Consider the following 18,276-nt stretch of genomic DNA (forward strand, 5'->3'; position numbering starts at 1 on the left):
CCTTGTCCCAGCCCTAAAACCAGCCATTTCTCTGAGGAAATAATATATTTTTCAAACAAATCCTCCAATAATCTTGTCAGTAGTCCAGATGTATTTCACTGCATTTGAGTATGTGATGAAAGAGTTAATGTCAGGAGTTCTCTGATGGCCTAGTTCTCACCGCTGTGGCTCTGGTTGCTGCTGTATAGGTTCAGTCCTTGGCCCAGGAATTCCCATATCCTGCCTGTGTGGCAAAAAAGAAACAAAACACAAAACAAAAACAAAAACAAAAAACAAGAAAGAACCTGAAATAAATGTTGCAACTCTCATCTAAAAGAAAAGAAAGAGTTAACTTGTTCAATTAATTTTTTTTTCTTTTTTTTTCAGCCACACCCACAGCATATGGAAGTTCCCTAGCCAGGGAGCAAATCCAAGCCACAGATGAGCCCTATGCCACAGCTGGGGCAACACTGGATCCTTAACCCACTGCTCCAGACTGGGGATTGAACCCGTACCACCACAGAGACAACACTGGATCCTTAATCTGCTGTACCACAGTGAAAACTCGATTAAATTTTAAAACACAATTCAATTTTTCCTGGCCACACCTGTGGTGTGTGGAAGTTCCCGGGCCAGGGATTGAACACAAGCCACAGCAGTGACCCAAGCTACTTCAGTGACAACGCTGGATCCTTAACTTGTGTCACTAGGGAACTCCCACACTTCAATTTTTGTAGCTCTACTGTGACAAGTCTTTTTAAAATATACTGGAAGCTGGAGTTCCCTGGTAGCCTAGTGTTTAAGGATCCGGTGTTGTCACTACTGTGACATAGGTTTGATCCCTGGCCCAAATGTATGCCATGGGCACAGAAAAGAAAAGTAAAGAAAAAAGAAAATGAATAGAATAGAAAAATAAAATAAAATGTAAAACATACTAGGAGCTCAAAACATGGAAGGAATCTGTCCCTTTCTCCATTTCCAAGAGACCTTATGGAACTGAACCTCTGCAAAACCACTCTGCTAAGGCTCGGGGGCAGTCTGCCCACTCTTCCTAAAGAGGCGACCTAGCTCCTGTGTGCTCCCATCTGAGCTTCCCAGTGGAGTTACCAAAGGGCAAGGTAATTCCTGGGACCTTTCCCTCTCCAACCTCTCCCCATCGCCCATCTAGTGGGTGACCATTCCTGGAACTCTGCAGACCCCGCCCAGGCTGGCCAGGTGAAGGCAGATGGCAGGAGAGCAGGAAGGCTCCAGGAAGGAAGCTGGCAAGCCGAGCCACTGGGACCAGCATGCAAGAGGCAGAGGAAGGGGTGTGGGCTCGGCACATTTGATCCAGAGGTCTCCTGGGGTTTGGGGCCGGGGTGTGCAAAATCCAGCAGTAAGTGAAGGAGGGTTTCCCCAGAGCAGCCCTGCGTTCTGCAGAAGAGAGTCAGCTTCTCGGGAAAGAGCTGCCTTTACGAGCCGGAAGAGAGCGAGACTGCAGCTCACTCTGGGAGGACACGGAGCTGCGTGACTCATCACCCAGCCCTGCTGGCTCCCACTGGCACAGTGCTGGGTAGCACGGGGCCAGGGATTACAGGCGGAGTCCCAGCCCGGCCCTGGCCCCGGAGGCGGTCCAAGCAGGCAATCACAATCCAGCACGTAGGGACACAGGCAGAGTGCTGTGGGAGCACTAAGGAGGAAGCAATTCAGCACCAAAGGAGTCTGGGCAGGCCTCACAGAAGAGGTGACATCATCCAAAAGAGGAACAGAATTGGCCAGGCAGCTGTAGCCAGAGAAGAAGGGGAGAGCACTCCTGGGCCAAGGAAGAGAGATGCAAAGGCACAGAAGTGTCTGCAAGGCGTTGGCACCGTGCCTGCCGCCCAGTGAGTCCTCCATAAATGCGAGGCATTATCGCTGTGGTTGACTATCATCATTATGCTGATTAATCTGGACTCATTTAATATTCTTACTATCTTAAAGGGAGTTACTACACATGAGCACATGTCTAAATATACAGCACTCTTCACTGAACTTTTCTCAACTCTAAAAGTGGCCCTTGTGTGAAGATTAAGGCTACCGGCACACACAGTGCTCAGCAGGAGTGGTGGGGCACACAGAGAGGAGCCCAGCCCTGGATGTGATCTGGGGGAAGGCTTGTTTCCTCTCTCTCCTGGAGGCCAGCTCCTGGGGTTGCTGTGCCTGGGGGGCACTGACGTGGAGATCCTTCGGGGTCTTTAAAGATGACCAGGCAACAAAGCAGGGAGTTGGCTAGGTGGGGTCACTGGTGATTTCAAAAGTGACATAGGTGGCACCTGGTGCCATGGAACTGGAGCTCCTGGTGCTGCTTGCAAGTCTTTCCAGCTGGGACAAGGCAGGTTGTACCTGCCTTTCTATCCCAGCAAGGTCCTTATTTCAGAAAAAAAAAAAAAAAATGTACTTGGCCCTGGGTGGGGCCCTACTTCTGTGTACCTGCTCCAGTCACGGTTACCTGTTGAGTCTTCCTGTCTCAATGAGAAAGGTGCCTGCCTGGGTGTACCTGTCTTTATAACCATGGCTCTGCCTCCCGTGGTGTGTGGACCAACCTTTGTGCACTTGATTCACTCGATGCACCCCAGACTGTACCTTCCGCATACTTAAGTCTGAACGTCCGCAGCTATACCTGTGCTGCTACTGCCGTACTCTCGGTCAGCCCGCGCCAGACTCGGATCGCTTACCTGGTCCAACCTGGGCTTACCTTATGCCTGTTGGCCGTACACTCCTGCCCTGCAGATCGCGCCGCCCCGGGGGCGCCTCGAGGCTCAAATAAGGGGTTGCGAACGGCGACCGCTGACCACATTCCTGGCCGGGCCGGGCGCGCTCCGGCTGCGGGGGCGGGGCCGGAGGCCAGGGCGGGGCGGGGCGGTGCAGGGGGCGGAGCAGGAAGGGGCGGTGGCCGCTCCGCCCCCTACCGCTCGGGCCGGCTCTCGCCTCCCCTGCCCAGCTTCCGCGTCACGGTCCCGAACGCCACCTGCCCGCCCACCCGCCCGGTATAAAGGCGCCGCCGGCCTAGCCTCCGGGACTCGGCCCCATGGAGACGCCGCCCGCCGCGGCCGGCGCACGGTGGGGTGAGGCGCGCGCGCGCGCGGCGGGGGCGCGGACCTCGGGGCGAGCGCGGGGGGGGGGGGGCGCAGGCTGGGACTGACCGGAGCCGGAGGGACGTGGGGCCTGTCCCCTCCGGCCTCGCCGGTCCTCGGGACCGCTTCCAACTTAGCCCAAGTTGGGGGATCCTGGGAGTAGGAAGACCGAAGTCTGGAGGGGGAGCCGAGCGAGAGGCTCTGGGCCGGGACAGCCTCCGCGTCACCGAGCCCGGAGGCCAACCAGAGTTTCCCGGCAACTTTTCTCGCTGGTGGTGGGTCGCCCCGGAAACTTCCCCTCCCCCGGTCCGGGCGTCTGGCCACTGGCCCTCCGCCTCCTGAGCCTGGGCTCCAAGCACGCGGCAGACGGACTGGAGGAGACGATGGTTGATGGTTTCGACGGGGAACCCCCGCCCCCCTTCTAGCGCACTTGCAACCCAGCGGGTTTCCATCTGAAAACCCCGCCCCGCGGCTGTGGGGGCGCGGCGAGGCCGTCGAAGGCCACCCGCGACTTCTGGGTCCCTGGGTTTGTCGAGGAGGGGGAGGGCTGAGGGTAGAGTGGGAGGAGTAATCAGACTGCCTAAGTTCAAATCCTTGCCCCACCCGCTAACAGCTGGATGACCTTGAGCAAGTTCTTACTGTCTGTGGCTCAATTTCATCCTTTATGTAATGGGACTTGAGGATCCCTCGCTGGGAGGGCTTTTGGAAGGATAACAGAGGTAACACCCCCAAATGGCTTTTCATACTGCCCCTAGTGTGGCCTCATCCTCTTGGATGGGGTGGGGGTTGGAGAGAACCATTCCCCGTCCCTAACTTTTGTGCTTGTCCTCCAGGAGCTGTGACAAGTGCCTTTCACCAGTCTGAGCTGTGAGTGGCCAGTGGAAAGAGGCCCACCCGGCCCCACCATGAGTCTGTGGGAACTTGAAGACCACAAAAGCTGCCGAGAGACCCCAAGGCCGGCCCAGGAGCCCACTGCCGAGGAGGTGATGACCACGGAGCTACAGATGAAGGTCGACTTCTTCCGGAAGCTGGGCTACTCCTCTGCTGAGATCCACAGTGTCTTGCAGAAGCTGGGGGTCCAGGCAGACACCAACACAGTGCTGGGCGAGCTGGTGAAGCATGGGTCAGCGGCCGAGCGGGAGTGCCAGGTGTCGCCGGACCCCTGCCCTCAGCTGCCTCTGGTCCCCCGTGGTGGGGGCACCCCCAAGGCTCCCACCGTGGAACCCTCACCCTCTGAGGAGGACAAGGAGGGTGGTGACCTGAGGCCCGTGGTCATCGATGGGAGCAACGTGGCCATGAGGTACATGTCACTTCTGTGGCCAAGACGGTGGCCGGGAATGGTGGCCCTGTGTCTCTGCATCTCTGGTAGAGAGGACCTCAGGAAGGAGTTTGACCTCCTCTCACAGACCGGTCTGGAGGCAGGGAAAGCCCTTTCTGGGGGCCCTGCTGTGTGCCTGGACGCTCCCTTAGTCCTCACGGCTTCTTGGGAGTGGGTTTCAGGATGTTTTAGGGACTCAGAGAGTTGCTCAGGGTCACACTACTGTTAAGTGCCAGAGCAGGGATTTCAGCTCAAGTCTTTATTTCTCCAGAGCAGCCTTAGGCTCTTTGTGAGGGCCAGCATTTGGTCTCGGTTTCTCTCCTGTGACAAGGTTAAGGGATCAGGCCTTGGGCTCCAGCCCGCCCCTCCGGGAGGCTCCTTCCCTCCTCCCTGAGATGGGGCTAACCCACCCCTCTGGCGCCAGCTGTGAGCTGTGAGCAGTAAGCGCACAGAACCTGGAGAGAAGTAAGAGCTTAGTAATCTGTAGTAGTGGTTGTTACTGTCACTGCTCTTCGGGGAGGGTCTCGGACTTCTGAGTCCTTGTTGTCCCAGACCTGGCCTCCCGAGGAAGCCGGCCCAGCTCTTGAGGGCTTTGTAGCTATGACCGAGAGTAACCTCGAGGATCTGGCTCTGTCTACATCGGGTGTGTGCGGCTGGCCTGACTTTGGCTTCAGGGGAGCTGTGACTTAGGTCCCCTCTGCTTCAGCCTGAGCCACTTGGGCTGGACAGGGCTCCGGGGGCTCCCTGGAGGCCAGAGCCAGGACTCAGCCCCAGGAACCACCCCCCCCATTCCCCCCCCCATCTCCCCAGCAAGGCTCTCACTGGGAAAGGGGCGCAGGGCTGCCACTGGCTCTGGGAAGCCCAGACCTCCTTTCCATCCAGGCCCTGCCCTCCGGCCCTGTTTTCTCCCAGTCCCTTCCAGGCAGGCTGCTGAGTCAGGATTGGGTGGATGGTTCACAAGGAAACGTTCCTGTGGGTGCGGACAGGGAGACCCCAGACATGGGTGTGGGGTGGGTAGGGCTTCTTCCTCAGCTTCCCTGAGGGGTCCCTGGGGCGGGGGTGCCTCCTGAGCCAGCTCTGTGCCTTTGGCCCCCCTGCCCCTCCCACACCTGGCCTCCCTGGGGGCAAGTCAGCTGTCTGGCTGGTCCTGGCCCAGCTCAGCAAGTGCACAGGTGGCCCTATTCCGGCCACCTTGGTGGTCCGTCTTCCCATCTCTGAAATGGGCTGGGCCCAGGTGGACATGGAGGAAAGCTGGCTCCCGCTGGCCGGCGGTAACCGGTCACAGCGTGTGCTTTAGTAGGAGTCAGGGGACCCCTCTCAGGTTCCAGCAGTTAGCTGGGTCAGGAGCTGGGGTGCGTCTGTGACCCCTTCCTCTTGGGGTAGGGCCCCAGAGCACCGAGCCCCAGGAGCAGCCATGTGCTCCGTGTGTTTGTGTCCCGGTAGGAGGAGGAGGGGCCTGGGCGGGAGGAGGGGCAGCCGGAGGCTGAGCCGCAGGGGTTTTCTGAGCTGGGGCAGGAGCAGGAGGGGAATTCCAGCCTCGAACTTCCTGTCCCCGCTGCGGCTGGGTTGCTGCCCTCCTGCCCCCTCCCCCCCCCCCCCAGGGGCAGGCGGGCCAGCCCCTGCCGTATGCAAATCGTGGGGAAATTCACCTCTGTTTCCTTCTAAGGGAATTTTTCCCCAGTCGCTGGGCCCAGCCCAGGCAGATCTTTTCACCTGGGTAGCCCAACTCAGCCTTGCTCTCTGCCCTCGGGCGGGAGCCACCGAGCTGGAATCTCCTACACGGTGGCACATCTCACCAGTGTCATTAGCCAGGCTGGGGGCCCTGACCTTCTGGGCAGACGGGACTGCAGTGGCGGCGGGAGGATGCCCAGTTTCCTGTGCCAGCAGAGCTTCCTCCCTGGCAGTGACAGGGACCCTGTAGGGGGCCACACACCCGGCTTGGAAGGGCAACATCCGGGACTGGATGGATGTTGTGTTCCACTTCTGCCGAGAGTAAGGCTTCTGACTGCCTGATTGTGGAATATTCTGGGGGCGGGGAGCAGCTGAGAGCAGACTTGTCCCAGCCAGGACTTCTGATGCCCAGAGGCAGTGCCCTGCCCCAGAAGTCCCCGTTCAGTCCCCAGGCTTGCACATGCCAGCCTGAGATAGGGCCTCTGCAGGTTGGACGCGTGTGGACCAAAGGAGGTGGCCAGGTACGTGTGCAGCCTACATTCCTGAGGCAGGGATCCAGGCCAGAGGTGGTCACAGCCCCACGGTCCCGGGGAGACAGAGCAGGGGAAGCACGGGGTGTCGCGAAGACACCAGGGACCTGACCCATCTTGCAACCGGGCCAGGAAGGGCTTCTCAGAGGCAGCGACCCCTCCCCTGGGTGCTGACGGAGGAACAGGAGTTGACAAGATGCACGATTGTCCCTGTTCCCCGCCTGCCGCCCCCTCTGAACCCTTTGCCTAGACTCAAGTTCAGGAGCTTTCTTCCCTCCTAAATAAACATCCCTTCCATCAGGGGTAGGAAGGCGATCCAGTAGCCCCCCACCCCCCACCCCGACCTGGGTTCAAGTTCTGTCTCTTAGCAGTCGCCAGGGGGCCTTAGATGAGTCAGAGCCTTGTAAGGATGAAGCCAGGAGGTGTATGACGGGCCTGTCCTCCAGTTGGAGCGCTGTACCTGCTAGTCCCCACTCTGGGTCCCTTGTCAGGGTTGGCCCTTGTCTTCGGACCTTAGCTGTCATAAGCACCCATGGTGGTTCTGAACACAGCCTCTGGGTTTGCATCTCCCTTCCACCATTGCTGCTGCACAGTGCTGGTGGCTGGTGGCCCTCCATGGACCAGTTCCCTCATCTAAATAAAGGGGCAAGGGGCCTTTCGTAATAGGACCCTCTTCAGAGGCTTGCTGAGGATTCTGTATGAAGCATGTAGATCAGGGCCTGGCTCACAGCTCGCAGTAAATGCTAACCTTTTTTTTCTTTATAGTTGTTTTACCAAGTTCTGTTAATTTCTACTGCACAGCAAAGTGACCCAGTTATACGTATATATACATATATACATACATTCCTTTTCTCCTGTTATCTTCTATCATGTTCCATCACAAGTGAGTGGATACAGTTCCCTGTGCTGTCTAGGAGGACCTCACTGGTTAACTTTTATTATAAGCGGGCTGGCCTGGCGGATGGCAGGGAGGCCTCACCTGGCAGGGATGAGCGCTGCCTTGCCGCTGGACTTTGCCTCCCCTACAATTTACAGAGACCTTCAGCCGGGAGTCCCTGCCTCACTCCCTGGACAGCCTCCGTGCACCCCCAGCCCGCCAGCTGCCCCACCTCTCCTACATTCTCTTGGGGCTCCAGCTATCGCCCCCCCAAAAGCCACCCACAGGATGTGGTTGGCCATGGAGTTGTCTCTTTTGCGTAACGTTTATTCGGTTTTATTTGCCAAATTTGAGTCTGAGTTGTTCACTGAGGGGTTAGTGAGGCACAGGGGCCGTTGGGGGAGGGAGCCCCAGCTCGGCCCCTTCCAGCCCCCTAGTCTGGTCCTAGAGCCCTACTGTGACCCCCCCCCCCGTATTAATTCCCTGGGAGCCCCCCCGCTCCTCTCCCAGGAAGTCAGCTAGAACCTCCACTTGGTCGGACGGTCTCTGGGTCTCTGGCCTCAGGCAGACATTGTCCCGCTGACATGGGCCCTTCTTAAGGAGGCTGCAGACTGCAGGGCCCATTTTCCAGACAGAGAAGCTGAGCCCGAGCAACCTCGGGGTTGCTTTAGGATCTAGCCACGTTCAGATGGGGCAAGGTCAGACCACAGCCAGGGGTGTCCCAGCTCCCAGCTCTCCGGCCAGCAGAGTCCCCCTCCCCCGTGTCTTCAGACTATCTTTCTGCCTTGGGTCATGCCCTCCCCAGAGGAGTGAGGAGAAGACAGGCAGTCCTGGTGTTTTGGGGAACTGGCAGGCTTGGGAGGAAAAAGAACTGTCCTTTCACTTTCAAGCTGAAAGGCCCCGCAGCAGCCTCCTGCCCCGTGTTGAAGGTGGAATCAAAGCTGCTTTCCCCCCTCGCCCTCCTCAGCCCCAGCCCCAGCGGTTTGCACAGGACTGAACTTTAATCCAAATTGAATCCGGTGCAATCTGGTTTCTCTTGCCCTGCCCCCACCTGGCGAGGGAGGGGTGGTGACTCAGTCCGTCTGGGCACAGCCGTGTCCCTGTGGTCCCAGCGCCTTTCCCCCACCCCCAGGTGTGTTGTAAGCAGCCTGACCCTCCCCCATGTAGGGAGCGGGTGCTGCCAGATTCCTGGGCGTCTCCTCATTGTAGGAGACAGAACCTCAGGGAAAGTCCCAGGCCTGGCCATCCCAGGCTTTGTGGGAACCAGCAGGGGAATACAGGCCTTGGGCCCCCAGCCAGAGGTCGGGTGGGGGGGTGGTGCGTTGGCTGAGCTCAGCTGGCTTCGGGGACAGCAGGCTGACCCTGCCCTCCTCTCCTCCCCAGCCACGGGAACAAGGAAGTCTTCTCCTGCCGGGGCATCCTCCTGGCAGTGAACTGGTTTCTGGAGCGGGGCCACACAGACATCACGGTGTTTGTACCATCCTGGAGGAAGGAGCAGCCTCGGCCTGATGCGCCCATCACAGGTTAGTGGCACCCCCAGGAGGGTCCTGGTCTCACTGCCCCCGGGAGCCCTGGTCCTCCTCCAGAGAGACCCTTTGAGTGTGAGCAACAGCTTGTAGGCCTCAGGCAGGGACCAGCGTTTCTTTTCCCGGCTGTTACTGTCCTTAGCATCTTGCTCGGAACAACAGTCCTTGGAGGTCGCCTAGGGCAGCCTCTGCCCCCAGGTACCGGGCACCTCCCTCACCAAGTGGGGGCACGCTCTTGCCAGGTTCCCAGTGGCACAGGGGCAGCATGGCACAGTGGCTGGGCCCTGTGGGGTCTGGAGTCCTAGCTCAGTCCCTTCTGGCTCACCTTGCTCTGAGCCACATGCTCCTCTGCTGGGAAATGGGACGGGGTGAGGGTTGGATAACCTCACAGGGTTAGCATGAGGATCACAGGAGTCGATAAGTGCTCAGAAGAGCGCCTGGCACATAGCAAATGCTCAGCAGATGCCTGCCCTCGCCATTCCTGCTCTTGCACGAGCCCCCAGCCTTTGGGAGGAAAATAGGAGTTTATTGAGAGATCTGGGGGCAGGCTCGCTGACTCTGCAGGGGACAGAGCCTGGACACTCCTCTGGCCCCAACTCCAGAGTGGGCTGGGTGAGCACCAGAGCCAAGCCCGCTGCCAGGGCGACCAGGCCTGGTGTCCAGGAGGGGGGAAGGAGGCAGCCCAGGCCCAGCTCTACTCGGGAGTCTGGGCTGAGTGGGACCTGCCCACCTGTTCTCAGGGGTTCTTGGTCTTCAGGCAGCAAAGCATATACATGCCCCAGGCCCAGTGAGGCCGGCCCGCTGCAGAGCTGCTTCCTGCCCTCGTGACCCTGGGCCTGGTCTCTGGGGGGGTCAGGGAGCTCTGCCGGCTGGCCTTGGGTCCAGGTTGGGCCCTGACCTGGGTCCCTGTCACCCCCAGACCAGCACATCCTGCGGGACCTGGAGAAGAAGAAAATCCTGGTGTTCACACCGTCACGGCGTGTGGGCGGCAAACGCGTGGTCTGCTACGATGACCGCTTCATCGTGAAGCTGGCCTTCGAGTCCGACGGCATCATGGTCTCCAACGACACATACCGGGACCTCCAGGGCGAGAGGCAGGAGTGGAAGCGTTTCATCGAGGAGCGGCTGCTCATGTATTCCTTCGTCAACGACAAGTACGCTTTGCCACCGCCCTGCCACCACGCAAGGGGACTCAGGAGGCCAGGGCTGGGGCGGCCCTGCTGGGGAGCCATGGCCTTGGGCCCAGGCAGCTCTGAGAGCAGAGTGGACATGGCCCCGCTGAGGAGGGGTCAGGCGTGGACAGAGGGCTTTCTAATTTGCGGGGTGGAGCAGGAGTCTGGGGGGCAGGAGGAGGTCAGCACCTCCAAGGGGGCCTCTCTGGTTCCTGCTCCACAGCTCTGACCAGAGGCCAGCAGGTGCGGCCTTAGCTTCAGGTCCTCACCTCAGCCAGCCCCCAGCACAAGAGTGGCCCCAAAAGCAGCCGCGGCCCTGTGGACTGGGACCTCCTCCACTCTTTCAGGACTACACTACCCAGAGCCCTGCTGCTCAGACACCAGTTGTTTTGGGGTTTTTGGTTTTTTTAATGGCCGCACCTGCAATATATGGAAGTTCCCAGGCTAGGGGCTGAATCTGAGCTACAGCTGCTGACCTACACCACAGCCACAGCAACAGGGGATCCAGGCTGCATCTGCAACCTGCACCACAGCTCACAGCCAGGCCAGCTCCTTAACCCACTGAGCGAGACTGGGATTACACCCACATCCTTATGCATACCAGTCGGGTTCTTAACCCCCTGAGCCACAACGGGAACTCCTCAGACACCAGCTTTAGGAGCTGCCCTCCTGCTCGTCCTAGCAAGGCGTCCTGTCCAGCCCTCTCCTCGGCACTGGGATGCCCCCCATCATGTCTCCCACCTCCTCCGCAGGTTCATGCCCCCCGATGACCCCTTGGGCCGTCACGGGCCGAGCCTGGACAACTTCCTGCGTAAGAAGCCGCTCTCGGCCGAGCACAGGAAGCAGCCGTGTCCCTATGGTAAGATCCCAGCTCCACCCTCCAGAGCCCCCCCGCCCTCATCCCCTTGCCCTCTCGCCTCAGTCGGCCCGCGCCCCGAGTTCTTCCTCTCAGGGTCCCCCACCCCGTGTGTCCCTGCCACCCCTCCCGCCTCTGCTGAGAGCCCCCGCCCCCCTTAATTCTCTCCATTCCCTCCCAGGGAGGAAATGCACCTACGGGATCAAGTGCCGCTTCTTCCACCCCGAGCGGCCCAGCCGCCCCCAGCGCTCCGTGGCTGACGAGCTCCGTGCCAACGCCCTCCTGTCACCCCCCAGGCCTCCAAGCAAGGACAAGAGTGGCCGGCGGCCGTCACCTTCACCCCAGCCTGGCTCTGTGCCAACAGAGCATGAGCAGTGCAGCCTGGAGGGGAAGAAGCTGGGGGTCCAGGCCACCCCGGGAACTCCGCGGGAGGGTCTGACACAGCCCTTCGCCCAGGCAGGCAGGAGCCTCCCACCCAGCGGGGGCAGCGGGGGCAGCTTTGGGCCCTCGGACTGGTTCCCGCAGACTCTGGACTCGCTCCCGTACACCTCCCAGGATTGCCTGGACTCGGGCATCGGCTCCCTGGAGAGCCAGATGTCGGAACTGTGGGGGGTCCGAGGCAGCGGCCCCGGTGAGCCGGGCCCATCCCGGGGTCCTTACACTGGCTACAGCCCCTACGGGGCCAAGCTCCCAGCCACTCCGGCCTTCTCTGCCTTTGGCCGGCCCGTGGGGGCCGGCCACTTCAGCGTCCCTGCTGACTACGCGCCCCCACCGGCCGCCTTTCCACCTCGCGAGTACTGGTCGGAGCCCTACCAGCTTCCCCCACCGGCCCCGGTCCTGCAGGAGCCCCGGGTGCCAGGCCCCGGGGCCGACAGGGGCCCCTGGGGCGGGGGAGGCAGCCTGGCCAAGGAGCGAGCCAGCGTGTACACCAAGCTGTGTGGCGTCTTCCCCCCGCACCTGGTGGAGGCCGTGATGGAGCGCTTCCCGCAGCTCCTGGACCCCCAGCAGCTGGCCGCCGAGATCCTCTCCTACAAGTCGCAGCAGCTCAATGAGTAGTCAGCCCACCCCACCCTCCCCACCCCACGCCAGGCAGCACCTCTGGCCTCTGAGGGCTGCCGGGCTGGGCTTCCGGAGGCTGGATGCAGGGAGGATGCGAGTAGGCAAGGGAACCCCCAGACCAAAGATACTGTAGGATTGGTTCTGGCCCCTCGGCACCTTTAGCTGGCAGCCCGGGGGGCAGAAGCGATCACCCTGTTGATGCACATTGTATCTGTAGTTTAAGGAGACGCTGCCAGTAACGGCTGTCAGTCCAAGGCTGAGGCCCAAACCCTCCTTTCTCTCGGAGGGCGGGGAGGGAGGCATGGGGTGCAGAGGCCTGGGCTGGGGGCCCTGCGCACGGCCCCCGACCTCCGCCCCGTCCCCGGGATGCGGGCCTTGGCTGGCTCGTTGGGCACCATGTGCCCGCCCTCCGTGGGCCCTCCTCTAAGCTAATGAGGCCTCGTCCATGCTCTCGCGGGCTGGAGGCTTCATGTTAGTAAGCAAGATTAAGCTTCTTAATACCCACTCTCCGTCCCACTCTGTTCACCTAGCCCATAGCCCCTGGGGGCCAGGTGGCGGGGGAGGTCAAGGGCACTCTGCCCCCACCCCTTCTCCCCCTTCCCCAAGGGGAGGTTTTGTGTGTGTGTGTGTGTGTGTGTGTGTGTGCGCGCGTGTGTGCGTGCGCGACAGGTGTAAACGTTAAATATTTTAAGCGGAAAGCCCTTGCCTCACACGTCAATAAAGTCCAATGTGAGCCCCTCTAAGAGGTAATGGTCTTTTGTGCTTGGGGGTGGAGCTGGCCTCTGGGTGATGGAAGGTCAGTGGGTGTGCACCCCAGATCCACCTCCACGCCAGCTCTCTGACCCTTTTCTGGAAGGAAGTTTTTTGGAATTGCACCAAGAGGGCCATGTCCCTTTAGGGCAGAGGACCCCTCCTGAGGCCTTGGATCAGGGCATGAAAGGCTGGGGACGCAGGGGCAGGGTGTCAGGAAGCAGATTAGAGCTTGGAGTCTTGAGGCTGCAGCCTGGGGAGGGGGTGGGACAGGCTGTGTTCTCTCCCTCTTTTATTTATTTATTTATTTATTTATTTTTTTGTCTTTGCATTTCTTGGGCCGCTCCCGCGGCATATGGAGGTTCCCAGGCTAGGGGTCTAATCAGAGCTGTAGCCACCGGCCTACACCGGAGCCACAGCAACGTGGGATCCGAGCTGCGTCTGCAACCTACATGACAGCTCACAGCAACACCGGATCCTTAACCCACTGAGCAAGGGCAGGGATCGAACCCGCAACCTCATGGTTCCTAGTCGGATTCATTAACCACTGTGCCACGATGGGAACCCCCAGGCTCTCTTTGAGAACAAAGAGAATAAAGGTGTTCTCTTTGCCCTGTGACCAGGGGCCATCTGGCTGAGGAGACAGCTCCAGGGGAGCTCATGGATGGGTGTCAGAACTCAGCTCTGCTCCATTCTCCAGGGCCAGAGCAGAGTAAGGGGCACTGAGGTGGAACCGGCCCGGAAAGGTCCGGCCAGGGTAACCCCCCAGTCAGGGGACAGGAACAAGCTCTGCCACAAATTTTGTCACCTGGGACAAGGGACTGCCCCTCTCTGGGTCTCAGTCTCATCTGTGAAGTGGGAATGGGGGTTGTACCCTTTAGGAGTACCCTTTAGGGGTTATCTGTGTTGTGTGCTCGTTCAAGGGCCTTTAGTGTGTTCCCCTCTACACACCATCTCAACATTCCCACCTATGCCTGGAAGGGAAGAGGCCAAGCAGAATATATGTATTTCTTTGTCATTTTTTTTTATTATAGTTGATTTACAACGTTCTATCAACTTCTGCTGTACAGCAAAGTGACTCGGTTATACATATATATGTATATATATATTCTTTTTTTCACATTATTCTCCATCATGTTCCATCACAAGTGACTAGATGTAGTTCCCTGTGCTATAGAGCAGGATCTCATTGCTTCTCCACTCCAAAAGAAACAGTTTGCATCTATTAACCCCCAACTCCCAGTCCGTCCCACTCCCTCCCCCATCCAATATATTTTTTTTCCCAGATAAAAAATGAGGTATAGGTCCTGCTGTGTAGCACAGGGAACTATATCCAATCACTTGTGATGGAACATGATGGAAGGTAATATGAGAAAAAGAATGTATATATGTATAACTGGGTCACTTTGCTGTCCAGCAAAGTTGACAGAACATTGTAAATCAACTACAATAAAAAAATTTTTAAATGAGGTGTAAATGTTAAATATTTTAAATGAAAAGCTAGGTTGTCAGATGCTCTCCAAACACCATCTGCGATGGAAAAAAAAATACAGCTTTCATAATTATATCTTTGAACATTTCACCTAATTTGTCCTTATTGTCTGTGAAGCTTTTGTATCATCTATTTTTTTCTAGAAACTGCGTTACCACAGAAAAGCCCTGCAGCATGTTGACAGAAAGGCCACCCTGGAGATCTTCCCTGCACCTGAGGCCCCCACCTCATTCTTTGCTCACCCTAAGGCTCTGTGGAAGCCTGCACTGAGGCAGGAGTGATTCCGCCAAGACAAGCCGTCACGCTCTTCAAGGTGCCCCTGTGCCTGCTGCAACCAGCCACCTTCGGAGATTTTCATCTGCACAAAGAAATATCATTGCCGTTTTCTTTATTGGGGGTGGGGCACACCTGCAGCATGTGGACGTTCTGGGCCAGAGAGGAAACTTGTGCCACAGCAGGGACTCATGCCAGAGCAGTGATGCCAGGTCCTCAAGCCACTGAGCCACCAGGGAACTCCTCATTGCCTTATTTATAGATTTTGTTTCTCCAGTCAAGAACTGTATTCCAGTGTAAAGGCTACTTATGGCCCTTTGTTTGTTTTTATGGACAGAGAGCTAAAATACCAGACTGTCCGGTTCATTATCATCAGCCACGGACAAAGCTGAGTGACTTGCCCAAGGTCCCACAGAAGAAGACAGATTGGAGCGGGACCTTGACCTGGGGATCTGCTGGCCCTACAAGCCTAAGGAGGAAAGGGCCCCAGACTCTAGTTTGCAGTGACTCTCAGGCCCTGGAGGTGGTGGGGGTGCCCTCAGTCCTGCACCTCAAGGCCATGGAGATCTGCCTGGGGACCCACCAGCATGTCAGCTGGCCCAGCCACCCCCCTGCTCAGACCAGGTGCCCCAGCGGCCCCACCCACGCAGCCCCCTCTCTCTGCACACGGCGGTGGGGGGTGAAGGCTGAGAGCCTCGGAGGGAGGCCCAGAAGAAGTAGGGTGCCTTCACCCCTCTGCCTCTCCCACCAGCTTGCTGTCCGTAGACTCCAAGGCCCACACTTGGTCCTTGACCAAAATTCTTGGTCATTTGCTGCTTCCGCTTTGCGGGGAGGGGAGCAGGCACATCCTACAGGCAGGTGCGCAGTGGGCAGTGGGCAGCAGGTCCGGGCTGGCCGTGCTAACGTCTGGAAGCCGCGACTGGCCTTGCTGGCCCATGGGCAGGCACGGGCAAGGGCAGTGGAGCCCGCACAGCAGGTGCCAGCTGGGGCCGGGCTCACGGAGGACTGAGTCAGCTCCGGTGCCCTGTCATCTGAGCTTTCCCGGCAGCCTTGGCCTGGCCAGGCTGGCCATCCAGGATTTGAAGCCTCTCCCCCCAGGCCTCTTTCTCAATCTGGCTTCCAGGCAGAGCCTCTCAGAGCCTGCCCAGCCCAATGCCCAGAATGTTTCTTTCCCACGACTTGGGTTTTAACGGCAAAGTTCTCACCACCACGTCCTCCACACCCGCCGAAGCATCCTTATCCACACGGCCTCGACGTCCCTACCTGTGAAAGGGACACCATGGTCCCTGCTTCTCCCTAGATTTGACAAGAGGACACCTCAGTCAGAGTGGTAGTGGCAGCACAGGGAGGAAGCGGCCCTGGGTTCAGGTTCCTCCCTTCACTGGTGTGACCCTGGGCAGCTCACTTCCCCTCTCTGAGCCTTGGCTTCCTGGCCTGCCCCACAAGGTGGTTGTAAAGTGTGAAGGAGAGGGTGGCAGGGTCTGAACCTGACCCCAAGACAGGAGCTGGAGCCACTGAGGGGCTGGAGGGGATCAAACTCCCCGTCCCTGCCCCGCCAGCTCTTTCCTCCTGTTGTTTTCCTGGTTTCAGGAGCTGAGAAGCCAAACATGGCATATGCAAATTCCTGCAGGGTTGGGAAATGGTCCTGGGGCGCTCATAAAGGGCCTCCTGCCAGCCCTTCCTCGATCAGCCACAGCCCACCCCACCCCACCCCACCCCACCCGGAGCTCTCACCAGCAGGGGCCTGAGCCTTGTTGTTTCTGTCCTGCACAGGGGTTAACCACACCCACTTGGGCCCAGGATGACTAGGAAACCTGGGCCTCCCTGGCAGAGAACTGGATGAAACTCCTACCCTGAAGGTCCCCGCCCACTCTGTCCCCAGCCACTGTACCAGCCTGAGGAAACCAGCAGTCCTGAAAGATCTGGGGACCTAAACTAGGAACAGGAGAGCCTTGGGGCCCCAGGGGAGCTGCTCCCAAGCCGACCAGGGCCAGGCCTACAAACACTCCAGACAAGGCTTGTCTCTGGCAGGCTGGTATAGGACAGTGGCTGGGAAAGGCAGGCTGGTATAGGACAGTGGCTGGAAAAGGCCACCAGTCACCATCGCAGCTGCCACTTCCTCCCTCTTCCTACCGGCATTGGTCCATGACCTCCCTGGCCTCAGATCTTCTGGAAAAACCAGCACGTCTCTCCCCCTGCCCTGAAGGAGGTGCCGGGCTCTATCAGAGATAGAATGCGTGAGCCGCAGAGAAACCAGGATTCACTGGGACATAAATCTAGAGTCGGGGGCAGGGGTCGTGTCACCAGCCCCAAGCCCTGGGTCCAGCTGGTCCCCAGAGGCTCCTGCCCTGGGAGAAAGCGGTGCCAGGATCCTAGCATTTTTGCCCCAAGCCTCCTCAAACCTCCAGCTCATTTTTTTCCTAGACCACATTGCAGAGTGGACAGAGGGTGTACGCGCCTGCTCTGGGGACCTCCTAGTTCATGGAAAGGGTGTGGGAAATTTGGCTGAAAGGGACAGGAAGTAGGGCCCTACAATTAAGGAAACCGAAGTCATCCCAGGCCGTGGTATGTAAATCCTTCCAGCTAGTTCCTGGAGGGGGAGGAGGCCCGAGGCTGTCATCCTGGGGTGTGGCCTTGAAGCCCAGCTCAAGGCAGATGCCGGTGATCTTAAACTGCTCACTCATGTAAGAAACGGGCTGCAAAACTAGGTGGGAGAAAAGGATTGGGCAACCTACCCCACCCCACCAAGTTAGGCTTGTTGCTGGGAGGCAGGTTCCTGGGAATGGGCCAAAGGCTCTGATTCTGGCTGCTCCCAGAGAACCTTGCTAAAGGCCGGGGGCACTGTGGTGCTCTGCCTGCCACCTGCTGGCGCCTCCTGGTATGACTGCCTGGGGAGCAGGGGGCCGGCTTAGCCCCCAGGGCTGCCAGAGCAGCCTGAGGGCCTGGACACTAGGATGTTAGGTAATACCTAAAGAGAATAATATGGGGAGTTCCAAACAGATTGGTGGCGTCTCTGGAGCACTGGGTCACAGGTTCAGTTCCTGGCCAGGGAACTTCCATAAGCCACTGCCATGGCAAAAAAATAATAATAAAATAAAGAGAATAATATGGCAAGTATGTACTAAGGCAAAACCCGGGAATTCTCAATGACATTTATAACTCTACCTGGCAAACCCCAGATGTCACAGTCATGACCTACAGAGTTTAGAGTTCCAGAAAATTCCACCTGCTCTGGGTAACAAATTACTCAAGAAAAATTCTCAGTTACTGGAGGAATAAAGAAAAGGAAAAGGAGAAACAAATACATGCATTACCACTTTAAAAGTGACCTGGGGATTCCCTTGTGGCGCAGCAGGTTAAGGATCCAGCCTTGTCACTGCCACAGCTCAGGCCACTGCTGTGACACGTGTTCAGTCCCTGGCCCGGTAACTTCCATATGCCTCAGAGTGCAGCCAAAAAACAAAGTCATCTGATTAAAGTCACATTCAGATCTACGTATTTTAACCCTTTGGCTCAGCAATCCCACTGCCAAGAATCATATTTGCAGGGTGTTCTCTGATGGCCTAGCAGGTTGAGGTTCCTGCGTTCTCATCTCTGTGGCTCTGGTGGCTGCTGTGCAGCATAGGTTCAATCCCTGGCCCAGGAATTCCCACATACTGCCTGAGTGGCAAAAAAGAAAAA

General features: G+C 58.3%; 1 protein-coding gene and 1 long non-coding RNA gene across 5 annotated transcripts in view; one reads left to right on the forward strand and one right to left on the reverse strand.

Annotated features, from left to right (window-relative positions):
- The window catches only part of LOC125134282 (uncharacterized), a 4,802-nt gene extending 1,973 nt beyond the window's left edge, over positions 1-2,829 (reverse strand). Inside the window, exon 1 of the long non-coding RNA XR_007136598.1 lies at positions 2,693-2,829. This is a non-coding gene — a long non-coding RNA (uncharacterized LOC125134282). The remainder of the gene's footprint in view (positions 1-2,692) is intronic.
- Positions 2,830-2,975: 146 nt separating this feature from the next.
- On the forward strand, positions 2,976-12,823 carry ZC3H12A (zinc finger CCCH-type containing 12A). 4 transcript variants are annotated; one of them, XM_047793379.1, is made up of 6 exons: positions 2,976-3,062; positions 3,905-4,371; positions 8,851-8,990; positions 9,913-10,147; positions 10,918-11,024; positions 11,203-12,823. In XM_047793379.1, exons 2-6 carry the CDS (start codon positions 3,977-3,979, stop codon positions 12,075-12,077), a joined length of 1,752 nt encoding a protein of 583 aa, XP_047649335.1. In that variant the 5' UTR covers positions 2,976-3,062; positions 3,905-3,976; the 3' UTR covers positions 12,078-12,823. The 4 variants fall into 4 exon arrangements, with proteins under 4 accessions (XP_047649335.1, XP_047649336.1, XP_047649337.1 ...); XM_047793380.1 differs by having other exon boundaries at positions 2,976-3,057; XM_047793381.1 differs by lacking the exon at positions 2,976-3,062 and adding an exon at positions 3,128-3,790.
- The last annotated feature ends 5,453 nt before the right edge of the window (positions 12,824-18,276 follow it).

This window comes from Phacochoerus africanus, chromosome 8 (assembly GCF_016906955.1).
Source record: "Phacochoerus africanus isolate WHEZ1 chromosome 8, ROS_Pafr_v1, whole genome shotgun sequence".
Taxonomy (NCBI): Eukaryota; Metazoa; Chordata; class Mammalia; order Artiodactyla; family Suidae; genus Phacochoerus; species Phacochoerus africanus.